Source organism: Blennius ocellaris (genome assembly GCF_963422515.1).
Source record: "Blennius ocellaris genome assembly, chromosome: 23".
NCBI classification, from domain to species: domain Eukaryota; kingdom Metazoa; phylum Chordata; class Actinopteri; order Blenniiformes; family Blenniidae; genus Blennius; species Blennius ocellaris.
The window spans coordinates 12,822,475-12,834,740 of NC_137672.1; the positions used below are offsets into that span (position 1 = coordinate 12,822,475).

The following is a 12,266-nucleotide window of genomic DNA, read 5'->3' on the forward strand; positions in this document are numbered from 1 at the left end:
TCTACATCCATTGAGATTTCCTGCAGACATACTAGAAAGTAGATAATGACGCTGCAGTTTGGTCTTTTTTAATAAATGCATTTGAGCAATTGAAATTGTCCATTAAATGCAAAGCGTGCAGATTTAGAAACTAAACGCAAGTCATCAGGTCTGATGTATTTCTTGCCTGAAGCATACACAAGAGCACAAGTGAGAAAAGATACATCACTGTCTGTCTTTTTTTCTTTTCTTTTCTTTTTTACAAAATCAATGGATGACAACATGCAATGCTGTAGGTGTGTAACTGTCACAAAGTGACACAGTGTCTTAAACATGATCAATTGTGAGAATGCTTCCAAATATCCCCATAATTAAACAATGTACAATTTACAATAACTCATAGTCATGGTGTCTTTGAGGCAAACTTCATGCATAAGGGGGAATCGGTACATCAGTGAGACTACTACCCAGCATGCCTTGTGTTCGCATACATTTGGGGGCCAATCATGGTTTTAATGAGCGACAGCAGGAGCCAATCAGGCTGAATAGGTGTGGGCAGCTGGACTTCATCCTGCAGGATGAGGAGGAGGAAGAGGGGAAGCAGCAGGAGGTGCGTAAGCCGACAACTCCAAATTAATGAGTATAATACAAACAAATTGTTCCACCCTCTCTCAATAAACAGTGAATTACATGAACAAATCTAAAGACCTGAAGTTCACCCGAAAGCATGTTTTTTTCATTTAATACTGTACAAGTGACAATCTTTTGTACAATGACCATAATACAATATAAATAACCTCAAACACTGCTCCTAGTGTAAACTCCTGAAACAGTGCTCCTAAATGTAAATAAAAACAGACTGATAGATGCTTTACTTTACAGGAAATATACATAAAGTTAAATGAAATACACTGAAATCAGCATTCATCTTATGTCAAAGATACTGCCATCTAACATACTCATGGTAAATATAGCTACCTGTGTGCTTCTGTAGACAAACCAACAATATAATTGTCTGGTTTTGACATCAGTACAATCCTCGTGTTGTCTCAAACGTAGTTGGCAAGTAAACATGATCAGAGTTGAAAAGTTCCTCACAGAGCTTGGAGTGTAAGTCAATGGAAAATCCCAAATGTAGTGTGTTGAAGCCATATCTTGCCTATACTGAGACACATCTTGTATAAGAGGCAACCACAAGCCAAGCTTTCCAGAACCAAACCAGATCAGAATCAGATTCTGCTTCTCCACCCTCATAAGGGCATTTATCTGCTTCCTCTAGAAAGACAGGGAGACAGAGAGCACTCGCTCACCTTGGTTGCTCGAACTTGATCTTCCCTACCAAGGGGGTTGCTAACTTTGTACATACAACTTTGGTGTAAGGGAGTTTTTTCCTTCCCATTTTTAGAGATGATTTGGGTAAAAAGACAAAACGTTTTGGTCTCCAGTGTCTCTCCTTTTGTAAGGTTTTCGAATCACAGGTTGTGTATCTCGCCCTACACCAGCAAAGATCATGACAGGGAAGTCTTCCAATGCCTTCCAATGGCCGCAAAGCAGACCGCTGACCAGTCCTTTCTCAAAGAGGTTCCTCTCTTTTAGGTTAAAGGGTAACAAGGAGTTGATCTTCCTTCACCATCTCTAAAAATATATATATCAGAAACATTCTTGGTCAGTTTGTGTCTCCTTGAGAACTATTCTCGAGCTAACAGGATAACTGGTACAGAGAGGGAGAAGTCCTAGGAAATATAGAGCTAAGAGACTCTTCTTATTCTCGTGGGCCAAACGGCGGCACTCCTGGTGGAAATAGCCGGTACTGCGTAAAGGTATACTTTGTAACAAGTTCTTATCTAATATTTTATCTATAATATAGTATATACATTTTTTTTTTCTCTCTAAATGTTTCCCTCAAAGAGCAAAAACACAGACCACAATGGTTAAACTACATTGGTTGAGAACACTCTGGAATCGAGAGCCAGTCTGGAATGTTTAAAAACCTCACAAATGTCAAGGTACATTATTTTAGTTGATATTTTTGACGCTGTCAAAAGTCACAGTGGTTTTGTTTTTGTTGGCAGTAAATAAAAGAAGGTTGCAACAGAGACACAAGAAAACTGTGCAAACCGCTTTGTTTTTTTCATCAAAAGATCAAATTGTTTTAATTGGCCTTCTCGACATTTTGCATTTTTCTCTGTTTTCCTTGATTTTAAAGTTTTCTGTCTCTATCATTCAGGTAATTGTTAAAAAGGCAACTCATGCCAGAGTGTTCCCACCATATTGCCTAGTCCTACTGGTGGCCCACTGTGATGAACAATATTTTATCTATGGAAGGTCTGCATAGCACACTGTACACAGTATGAGTCCAGGTCGGGCCAAGCTAAAGATGATGATCCTGTCCAAATCCTCCACAGCCAGCCAAAAGTTAAAGAACGTTTTCAAAGAGGTGCATTGATCGCATGATGTTTTCATCCTGAGGATAAAAAAGATACGATGCAGTGAATGAAACTGGGAAGACGCCAGCAGTAATGAGTGCAGATGTGTCTGGAATCCCGCTTACATTTTGGCAGCAATCGATGAACTCGTCTATGGTTACCACTCCATCTTTATTCTTGTCCATCTTCTGTTGGAGGCATAAAGACAACGTGCAGATGTAAAAAAACTAAATGTTTTTGAGGAGTGTTTCTGAAGCCTCATACAAGGCGGAGAACTTACCTGAAAGAATACTTCTACGTGCTGACGAGGCGTCTCCTCTTTGAGTATGGGGTATGTGCATTTGCCCATCATGTCGTAGATGGCCTTCATAATGTCCAGCATTTCCTGTGACACACAGTTCACATAAAACAGTCTTTTCTATTTGTCAAACATATTGATCAACTCTTCATAAGCAGTTTATTGGGAGCATGAGCTTCTTAAAGATCACCTTTTTCAAGCAGATTTTCTGTGATTATACATACCCAAAAACCAAAGTTTATTGTCTACAGAGCTTATCACCTACAACTTTGTGCTATACATGAAATCAAAGATATTTTAGTGTCTGGTTAAGTGTAAAGGAAATGTGTGTGGGTAAAACCTAACAAACAGTAAATAGTGAAAAATGTGAAAACCTCTGGAATACCGAGTTACCAAATATACACCGTCCTCAAGGGGTTAAAATCACTTTGTTTAAATTACCTTCTGTCACCATTGATCGGACGTGTTGATTTATGAGGAGATTCTTGCTAAATTAATGGCGTTCCCTTGAGCCTCGGCTGAAATGCTAATTAGTAATTAGCTAACTCACGGATAGTTCATTCATTTGTCTGTAAGTCCCACATAAATTAGCCTCACATTTAAACAATGCGAAGCAGGCAGTGTGTGATTGGTGCGTTCCTTTAGGTCTCTTCCAGTGAAACATAATGAAGAGTCTCAGTCTCAGTGAGGAAAAGGGTATTTTGCATTAATCCTAGTCACATACATGAAACTTAACAGCATATTGGCAGATAACGCAAAACTTCAGTTGTTTTTGTTTCTCGATGACCTTTAGTTGTAGACGCCGTACCCTCCAAGTAGGAACAGTCTTTTCTGATTGAATTTAGTCCCCCTGCACTATTGATCATTTATTTCCAAACGTACAAAAATAAGAAACAAAAGAAACAACAGGCACTGTGTGTACAATATAAGTGATGCTGTATTTGTGTAAAATTTGTGTTTGCCCTCTACCCGAACCAGGGTCTGTATCCCTCTCTCAATCTGTCTGTTTCTCTGTCCTACTGTATCCTTTCCTCTCCTCTATCCCCTCACCCCAACCGGCCAGCAGAAAAGCCGCCACCTCTGAGTCTGGTTTCTTCCTGTTAGAGGAAGTTTTTCCTTTCCACAGACGCAAAAAAAATAATCTGCGTGCCAATGTGGATTTGGTGGATTTTTCTCTGTTAAAGGCACCTAGAAATGACTGTGTCATATTTGGTTCTATATCAATAAAGTTGAATTGAGTTGAATTGAATTTAAGGTCCTAGAGTTAAAACAGCTTTATGTTGGTATCAGCTGTGTGATTGTGTCTTGTTTAAGAGGAGAGAAATCTGATCCTAAATTGATCCACACTACCACCACCTTGTGTTACAAAGTGGAATCGCAAAACCGAACAATCACAAACTGGTTTGCTTAATATTTCAGTTGTTATCTGTGCACCACAATACATGTCTTCATGATCTCATCATCAGTTCTATCTGATCTTGATCGTATTAAACAAACCTTCAGGTTACGGTACCTCTTTAGTGATATATCCATCTTTGTTGATATCGTAAAGATTGAAAGCCCAGTTGAGTTTTTCCTGGACCGTGCCTCGCAGGAGGATAGAAAGACCCATTACAAAATCCTGTAGCGGAGAGAAGATAGAGAAAGAAACATACAAATATCAACATAAAACTCGAGCTTTCTTATTTCCGGTATTTACAAATCACACTACAAATCAAATGTATCTATTGATTCCCAATATTAGCCAGCTTGTACTCTGTGTTGGCCTTTGGGAAAACCCCGCATTATACAGAATCAACCGCACATTAACTGTGGCAGGCTTTTCTCCCGCGTGCGGACAGCTTTTCTGTCCTAATAAGCAAATATGTGGCCTTCATAAATATTTATCAAATGTTGATAACAGCTCAAGGAAAGTTAGATGCGCCAAACAAAAATGACTTGGATTGTAGGTTACGTAAACCTCTTGTGTCCTCTTGTAGCTCATATCAAAGCTTTGGCTTTTTTTCACGTTTGGTGTATTATTTTTTTTTAATTTTCAAGGCAATTTCTTTTACAACTGTTAGTTCACAGTCAAAAGTGTTTTTTTTCTCCAGACAAGTATAGCTCTTTCAGATGGTATTTTTCGGCATTGCCCCTTTACAATACAGTGCTATCTAAGGATATCGCAGCATAAAACATTTCAAAGAGCACGCTACACATGATAAAATACTATGGAAAGCATTATACTGTCTAATATCACACATATTTCAGTATTTACAGTTACAAAAAGCATTTCTGATGGAATTATACAACGATTAACCACATGCTACTGTACAGTACTGTTCCACTATATAATGCATTGATTACACATAAAATGTACAGTGAATAACCATTGCTAAAAGCATTAGGCAGAAAATGCAGTCATTTTAAATGTAAAATACTTTGGCCAGGCTTTGGTGAGTTACACACAGGCCCATTCCCTTATCTGACCCAGTAACATTGATTATATCAACAGGTCAACTGTATGGCTTACCTCAAAACTCACGGAGCCGTTATGATCTGTGTCGAATGCATTGAACAAGAAATGTGCATATGTTGAAGCATCTGCAAAGAGACAAACACATGAAATCAGAAAACATCTGCAGTCACACCAGCTTCGTTAGTCTCTTACAAACAAGAAAATTGTTCAAAATAGTTTGTTTTTTTTAAAGCTTTTTGTACAACTTCAAAGGAAATGGGCTCAAGATGAGCCAGAGGAACAATGCGCTCAGAGCTAAGAGTTTTATTGTTTCTTGTTGTGTACAGTGCTATTATGTTTATTGGTCTGCCTTTGTTCTCTCTGATCAGCTATATCAAAGCCTCCAATGTTTCTCTTCTTTGTCCTGGGTGTTTGCATAATGATGGAAGCCAACAGAGAGAAACTCATGTCTGCATGAATACAATCAAGTTATCTGCTATCGCCGTTTTCCGACTTAAAAGTACTGCGTTCACATTTGGTAAACATGAATCAGAGATCATTACAGCCAATTCAGGACACAGAAGAAGAATTAACTGGAAACGAAGCAGTAGACACGGACCTCCTTGAGGAAAAAACTGCGCGTAGATTTCTTTAAATGTCTCTTCGTTGACGACTCCACTGGGGCATTCCTGGAAAACAAAAAGCAATTGCAGAGTGTATATGAAAGTCACCTTCGTATAAAGAAGACCTTCGCTCTCGTTAGTGTTTTAGACAAGCCAGTCATAGTCAAGTGTGAGTGAAGCATCAATCCCCTCAGAGAACTTAACTGAAAAACAGGCTTTCCATGAAAACATTTTTGCACAATTTATACTACTAAGGATTCATTTGTGTGACTTCTACCTTCAGAGTGTAGTCATCAGAAACTCGCACTCAGTTTGGTGGCATTCAAACTGGAGAGCATCCGAGCCTGAATAGACATCTTGTCCACAGCCATTCAAAGTCACCCACCTGTGGTGTTCTGGCAGCAATAGGTGATAAAGACTAAAAGAGTCTTACATAACACCGTCTACAGGCATGCTTTTGTCTCTTTTCATAGAACCAGAGACACAGCGGAATGACCTTGCTCGTCGCAGCGTGCTGATAAAGGCAGGTAGTTTTGCAGGTTCAATCTCGTTCTCTTGGTGTGAGGCTGCACGATGTGGCAGGATATTAAATCCAGAAATGGAGGAAATGCTACACCTATATGTCCAATTTTCAGAGAGGAGCCCGGGTCTGTGGGTTTCATATGTGAGAAAATGGGCATAGCGAAAGAAAGCAGGTGTGGTGTAAAATTGGAGATAAAAGAAACACACAGATACAATAACGCCTTTCCCGATACAGGAAGAAACAACAAAAAAGATATACTTCTCCTCCTGTATTTGACAGGTCGCTACAAATGGAGAAACTGAAATATTTGCAGGGCTCACTGTAGCCATGTCTTTTGGAAAGAGAGCAGTGGTGGGGGTGAAGACGAAGTCTTGTTTTCTTGCTTCAAACAGGCTTCTTATGTTTCAGGCTGGGAGGATGCTGCAAGGTTGTCTGCACAAGTCCCCCGACACACTCCCCTTCGTCTCACTGACTCAATTGCATACCTTAAAGTCTGAGGGGAGAAGGTGCGGAGGAAATTGGGGAGACAGAGTGAGGAAACAACTGTCTCAACATCGTCATTTTGGAGTCTGCGACCTGGTTTATCAAATTCAGAGAACCATTGCTCGGACCAACGGTGGCCTACATTGAATGGGAAGTGAGTTGGTCCATGTAGCAGGAAAACAAGTATGTTTAATTTAAACAGTGGAAGACCAGGAAAACTCGTATTGAAAATAGTTTTCATTGCCTTGATCCCTTCATCCTCATCCAACCCATTACCTCCCGACTGTGACACCAAATATCATGTCTTCATCACCACACCCATTAAAACCACTGAGATCTTCCTCTTCTCCTCATGCCTGGCTGTGACATCGCGAACATCCTCTCTACATCACATTTCCAAAACCGTCTCCATCTCGCCTCTCCAGCTTTTCCTCTAAACCCTTCAACTTTAGCTCTCACTGAGCTGTATTAATAAACAAAAACTTAAATATTGTATTTAAAAAAGTATTCAAATGCTTGTCCTCCAAGTTGTGTTAAGGTTATTATGTTTACTAGTTGAAATAATAATAAAATATGAATAAACACCTTGGAAGATAGAAGAATTTCCCCCAGTTTATACAAAGTGCAAAGTCAAAAATCAGGACATGAAGCTGAAAGATAAGATCATGACAGCCAGGGCGAATAATTCAGCCAGAAGTCTGTCAGAGACACAGAGGACAATCCCTCAGTCTCAGATCTTTAGGATTTATTTGGAGGGATGGAAGTAGCTGCCAGAAGGATGATAATCCCAGCAGCATCTCATCAGTCAAGCTTCTTCAGTAGAGAAGCTCAATAGGAGTAACTAATTAAGAAAACCCCCATGGCAGTTTGCCAAACCACATTTATAGGGCTGAAAGACTGGAATCCTCCTGTCCAAATAAAACTGAACTCGGGCAGTATACGGACAGAACTGCAAGCATGGTGTCTCATAATATCACACGCTGCTTGCTCATGCCATTTGGAGGATACAGCACAGTGGTGGCAGCATCAGGCAATAGGTGTCTTTCTCAGGGTACAAGGAAGCAGGTTGTGATTGTTATAAAATTAGTTGAAATTAAACTAAATTAAACTACTGTTGCAAAAACTGCTGAAAGAAAAATGCAGCAGTGGCTTGTCTCCTCATTCTATCATCATCATCATCATCATCATCATCATCATCATCATCATCATCATCATCATCATACATATTATTTGTAAGGGCCTTTCAAGACACTCAAGGTCACTCTATATAATAAGCATGTGAACATATTGCCTATTGATTATGATTACAGTAAACAAATAATGCTTTATAACTAAACTATGCACAAAAAGTGAGATAATTTTTTTCTGGAGATGATTTCATTGTCACAGCAATGATTCTGGGCAATAATTCATTTACCATTGGCAAGTAAGATTATCTTATAAATGGTGTCACATTTAGGGATGAGCAGCACAGCTGAGTTTGTTGTTGTATTGCTAAGAAGCGATGTTACAACAAAGAAATAATTTATCAAAGACAATTGTCCTTGAATTTCATGCATAGTTTGTCCAGACAACAAAAGAAGCTGAAAAAGACTCCCCATATTTTGAAGTGTAATTGAGTCCAGTAACATCGTCTAAATATCCCTTCAGGGGCTGCAGAGTTAGTTTGAGGAGAAAACTATGGACATCAATCACGTCCAACTAGAAGAGAACCTACTGCACAAGAGTGAGAGAACTGTACACTTTAAACTGACAGCACTAGTTTGTCGTTTGGCAGAGCCGCTGTTAATTAGTGCTTCATTAACACTCGAGTGTTGCAAAGGGCTGACTCTTAACAAACAACCTATAGTGAGGTAATGCGTGGAAATGTCACGTAACAGAGCAAGGAGGGCGATGTTTAAACACATAGTTTCACCCCACTTGTCGAGTCTGTGCACTTTTGTGTGTGTGTGTGTGCAGAAGCGAACAGTTATAGTGGACTACATGAATAATACACCACTAAGGAGGGACACGGATAGACAAACTCTTCCAAGTCAGCACTTTTAAAAAAAAATCCTCCCCAACTCTTACTCACAAACCTGAGGGTAAATTACAGATCTGTAAAGAATTGGTGATTGGTAAATTTCCTCAGATTGTACTCTGTTAACTGTTTTCAGTCTCACGGTGGCTTTGGTGAGGGAGGCAATTTCTCCATTGAGAATGAAGCTGGCGAGTCTCCCAGTTAGTGCTTACAATCCACAGTCTTACAATTCAATTTAAAGTTCGGAGAACTTGTCATGCTCTGACTTCAGGCTCCCTCAGGGTAAACTTTGATCTTTTCAGGTTAAAAAAGGCAGAACTTCACTTACTGTTCTTCACATAGCATATGTCTGTCAAGGCACAGAGAAAGCTGTTGATGGATGAATCACCCAGGATTTTTAACACTGATATTTCATTTATTTGTTTAATTTATGAGCAATTATTCTCTAATTTCTATAAAAACAGATCTGCGATCTGTGTTCCTGCACCTCTTGATCAAAAAAAAAAACAAAACAAAATACAGGGCAAATGCCAATTGGAGTAATAACTGGGATGATAAGTAAAACGATAAATAATGACAGTGTTTCATCCACACATTCAGTGCTATTCTCATCCAGTGGAGCGAGGGATCAGACAATGTATTTGTAGTCATTGGATACACTTGTAAAATGAACTCATCCATGATAATAAAATCACAAATTCAATCTGTGAAATGCAAAACTGGCCAAGCATGACAATTCTTTTCAAAGACTGGTGAAGCCATGCAGCGGGAATCTGTGTAAGGAGTGAAACAAACCTGTGAACGGAGGCATCATCCCTTACAGAAAAGAAAGGGGGAGATCCTAATCTAATGGCATGAGCCAGTGCCCACACTGTCAACTGTGAAAGGCTTTAGATTTAGCGAGAGGGGAGGACAATATTGTGTTATTTCCTCTTGTCTACAGTCAAGGGATTTATGGAACAACGGATTATTTAACAATTTCAAGGTGACCTTTGCTCAAAGACTCCTTAAATCTAAAAACCTTCGACTGAGATGAGTTATTTTGTTTCATATAGTTGGATCAAAGGAAGCACTCCACTTTCCCCACCTATGGTACAAGTGAGCGACTGGTGAGGTTTGCTGTAAAGAAAAATGACCGCATCCTGCCACTTGAATTAGAGGAATTTGATTTGTTGCAAAGCCCCAGACACCAAGGACAAAAAGGCCAAACTTCTCATCCCAGGAGCCTTGCCAACTTCTATTAGTCTCGCCGGTCTTTAAAACTCTCCTTCATCCTGTCAAAGTCACTGCAACGGGGCAAAACAAACATGAGCTGTTTGACCCCGGCAAATAAACAAAATGGACCAAAGTGGTTTTGTAGCAGAAATTGAGATGCCATGAATGATCCTCTAATTAGCTAATTCTCTGTGTTCAGTTTGGACTTCAGCATCAACAACATCTGTCTAATTACACAGCGTATGTGGGGGGAAAAAAACCAAACTTCATTTTAACCAGCGACTATAAAAAGATGGATGATCCAACAGGTCCAAAAAAAGGACAGTCAAAATATATCAACTTCCCTCTGATGGGTAGTTGCAGTACATATAACAAACTACAGCTCCTCTATTTTAGCAGAAGGTACACAAATTCTCAAAGATGGTCTCAAATGCATCACGCAGTTTTTCACATGAGAAGAGATGAAAATGAGACAGGGCATTCTGATTATCACTCATCCAACTAATCCAGTTTTCAAGCTCAGACATCACTATGATCGATCATACTGTGATCAATTTTGTACTATAAAAAGAAATAAAAAACAAAAACACTTCAATAAGGGGGAATTCTTTATAGGATTGCTCCAGACGAGTAGTCAGGCTTGGCTGCTCATCTCACAAATGCAAATGTTTACCCATTCAAAAAGGAAATAATTGTGATTATTTATTTTGGTGTATATTTATTGTCAAGAAGAATAAAAAAAAGAAAAAAAAAGAAACACAAATGCCCCTTCTTTGTAGTTTATATAGAAAAACTTTCTCATAGCAGTTAGGATATGTCAGATTGGACCAACAAGCAACCTCAGCATTGACAGTGGGACTCTGATCAGTTTAGAATAAAATGTAATCTCTGGCTATAAAAATAAGGAATTTGACTCCCTGTGCATTGAACAAATCAGGTAGTGTGCAACACAAATTAAAAGCCACCTTTGTAGACTTCTTACCTCTCACTCTGTCTCCCGTGGAAGTGGACTAATGGACAGCCACAGCAGAGACTCAACAGGAAAGTGAAGCCTCATGGGAGCTCCCCTAACACAGGACTTCCACGAGCCTCTTTCGTTGCCAGACAATTTGGGTTGAGTTAATTCTGGGTCATCTCATTACGCCTCACATCAGAGGTGACAATAAAGCTTGTCGGTTGCATATGGACTGCTCTCGAGGACTTTGGCCCTGATTGCTCATAAGTTATTGTCAGTGGTGAGTTCGAGGTATGACCTGATTCTCACTGGCACATATAACGAAGTGCAGAAATTCAGCATTTTTATGTAGTAAGCACAACTTCCATTTTAACAAGATGCCAACGAATCAGCATAGAGTGATAGTTGGATGCTCCACAAGCAGGCTGAAAGTTGAATGAAGTCAAGAACAAACACACACTAGACGATGTTGTAAAAGAATAAATCATACAAGCCAGAGGAAGTAGATGGTTTTCATAGAAAGCAGAGAGAGAGATGTCTGCAACTAAAGAGAGGAGTATTTTATAGTATGTATGGTGATGAGGATGCACAATGGCCTTGTCACTTACATTTTTGAAGCCGCGATAAAGGATCTGGAGCTCCTTACGGGAGAAACGTGTCTGCGCTTCAAGCTGTCCCAGGCCCTCGGGGCGATGGCGGACTGCAGATAGCTCAAGCTCATCTTCAACGCTGTCTGCAGAGTAGAAGGAGGAGGAGGAGGAGGAAGAGGAAGGGACGAAGAAGGTCACATATGAACAGAAGCTGGTGAGAGTCCCTGCAAATTAGCCTTTTTTAAAATGCGCAACAATTATACTGTAAAATGTCAGGATCCAACATTTTGACATGAAATGGCACCGTATTGTCAGAAAAGTGAATCGAAGTTCTTCTTCATCTCATTATATCAGGTTCCATTATTTGATCCACAAAGCCCAGAAAAAATATCTGAATATCCTTTTCTTCTTTTCTACAAAAAAAAAAAAAAAATTACAGCAGAGTAATTAGAGTTATTGAGACCCCAGAACACAACAGGTTCTTGTGGCAGAGAGGCTCTCTGTGAAAGAGGGCAGCTGAACCCTGTGAAATGTTTTAATGGGTCTGTAATGATGGCAGATGCTGTCTGGGCCCCGTGAGCGACCGCACTGTCCTTGCAGTGCGCAGTTTGGCTTGTTGGGCTGGAGCAGGTCCGCTAATATACCTGAAGTGTGACACGCTGTCGAAGAGCCTCATTAGTTTCAAGGGTCTCGTTTTGGCCCACAGCCAAAAGACCA

At 39.8% G+C, this 12,266-nt stretch overlaps 1 protein-coding gene across 3 annotated transcripts in view; it reads right to left on the minus strand.

Annotated features, from left to right (window-relative positions):
* Nucleotides 1–2,330: 2,330 nt before the first annotated feature.
* The window catches only part of kcnip4a (potassium voltage-gated channel interacting protein 4a), a gene marked incomplete at its 5' end in the record, with an annotated part of 127,419 nt that continues 117,483 nt past the window's right edge, over nt 2,331–12,266 (minus strand). For 2 of the 3 annotated variants that reach the window (XM_080519462.1, XM_080519464.1), the window contains 7 exons: nt 2,331–2,443; nt 2,531–2,593; nt 2,686–2,790; nt 4,217–4,324; nt 5,216–5,286; nt 5,760–5,829; nt 11,568–11,692. In XM_080519462.1, the coding sequence (XP_080375588.1) occupies nt 2,396–2,443; nt 2,531–2,593; nt 2,686–2,790; nt 4,217–4,324; nt 5,216–5,286; nt 5,760–5,829; nt 11,568–11,692 (590 nt within the window). In that variant the 3' untranslated portion in view covers nt 2,331–2,395. The remainder of the gene's footprint in view (nt 2,444–2,530; nt 2,594–2,685; nt 2,791–4,216; nt 4,325–5,215; nt 5,287–5,759; nt 5,830–11,567; nt 11,693–12,266) is intronic. The other variant, XM_080519463.1, reaches the window with a different exon arrangement.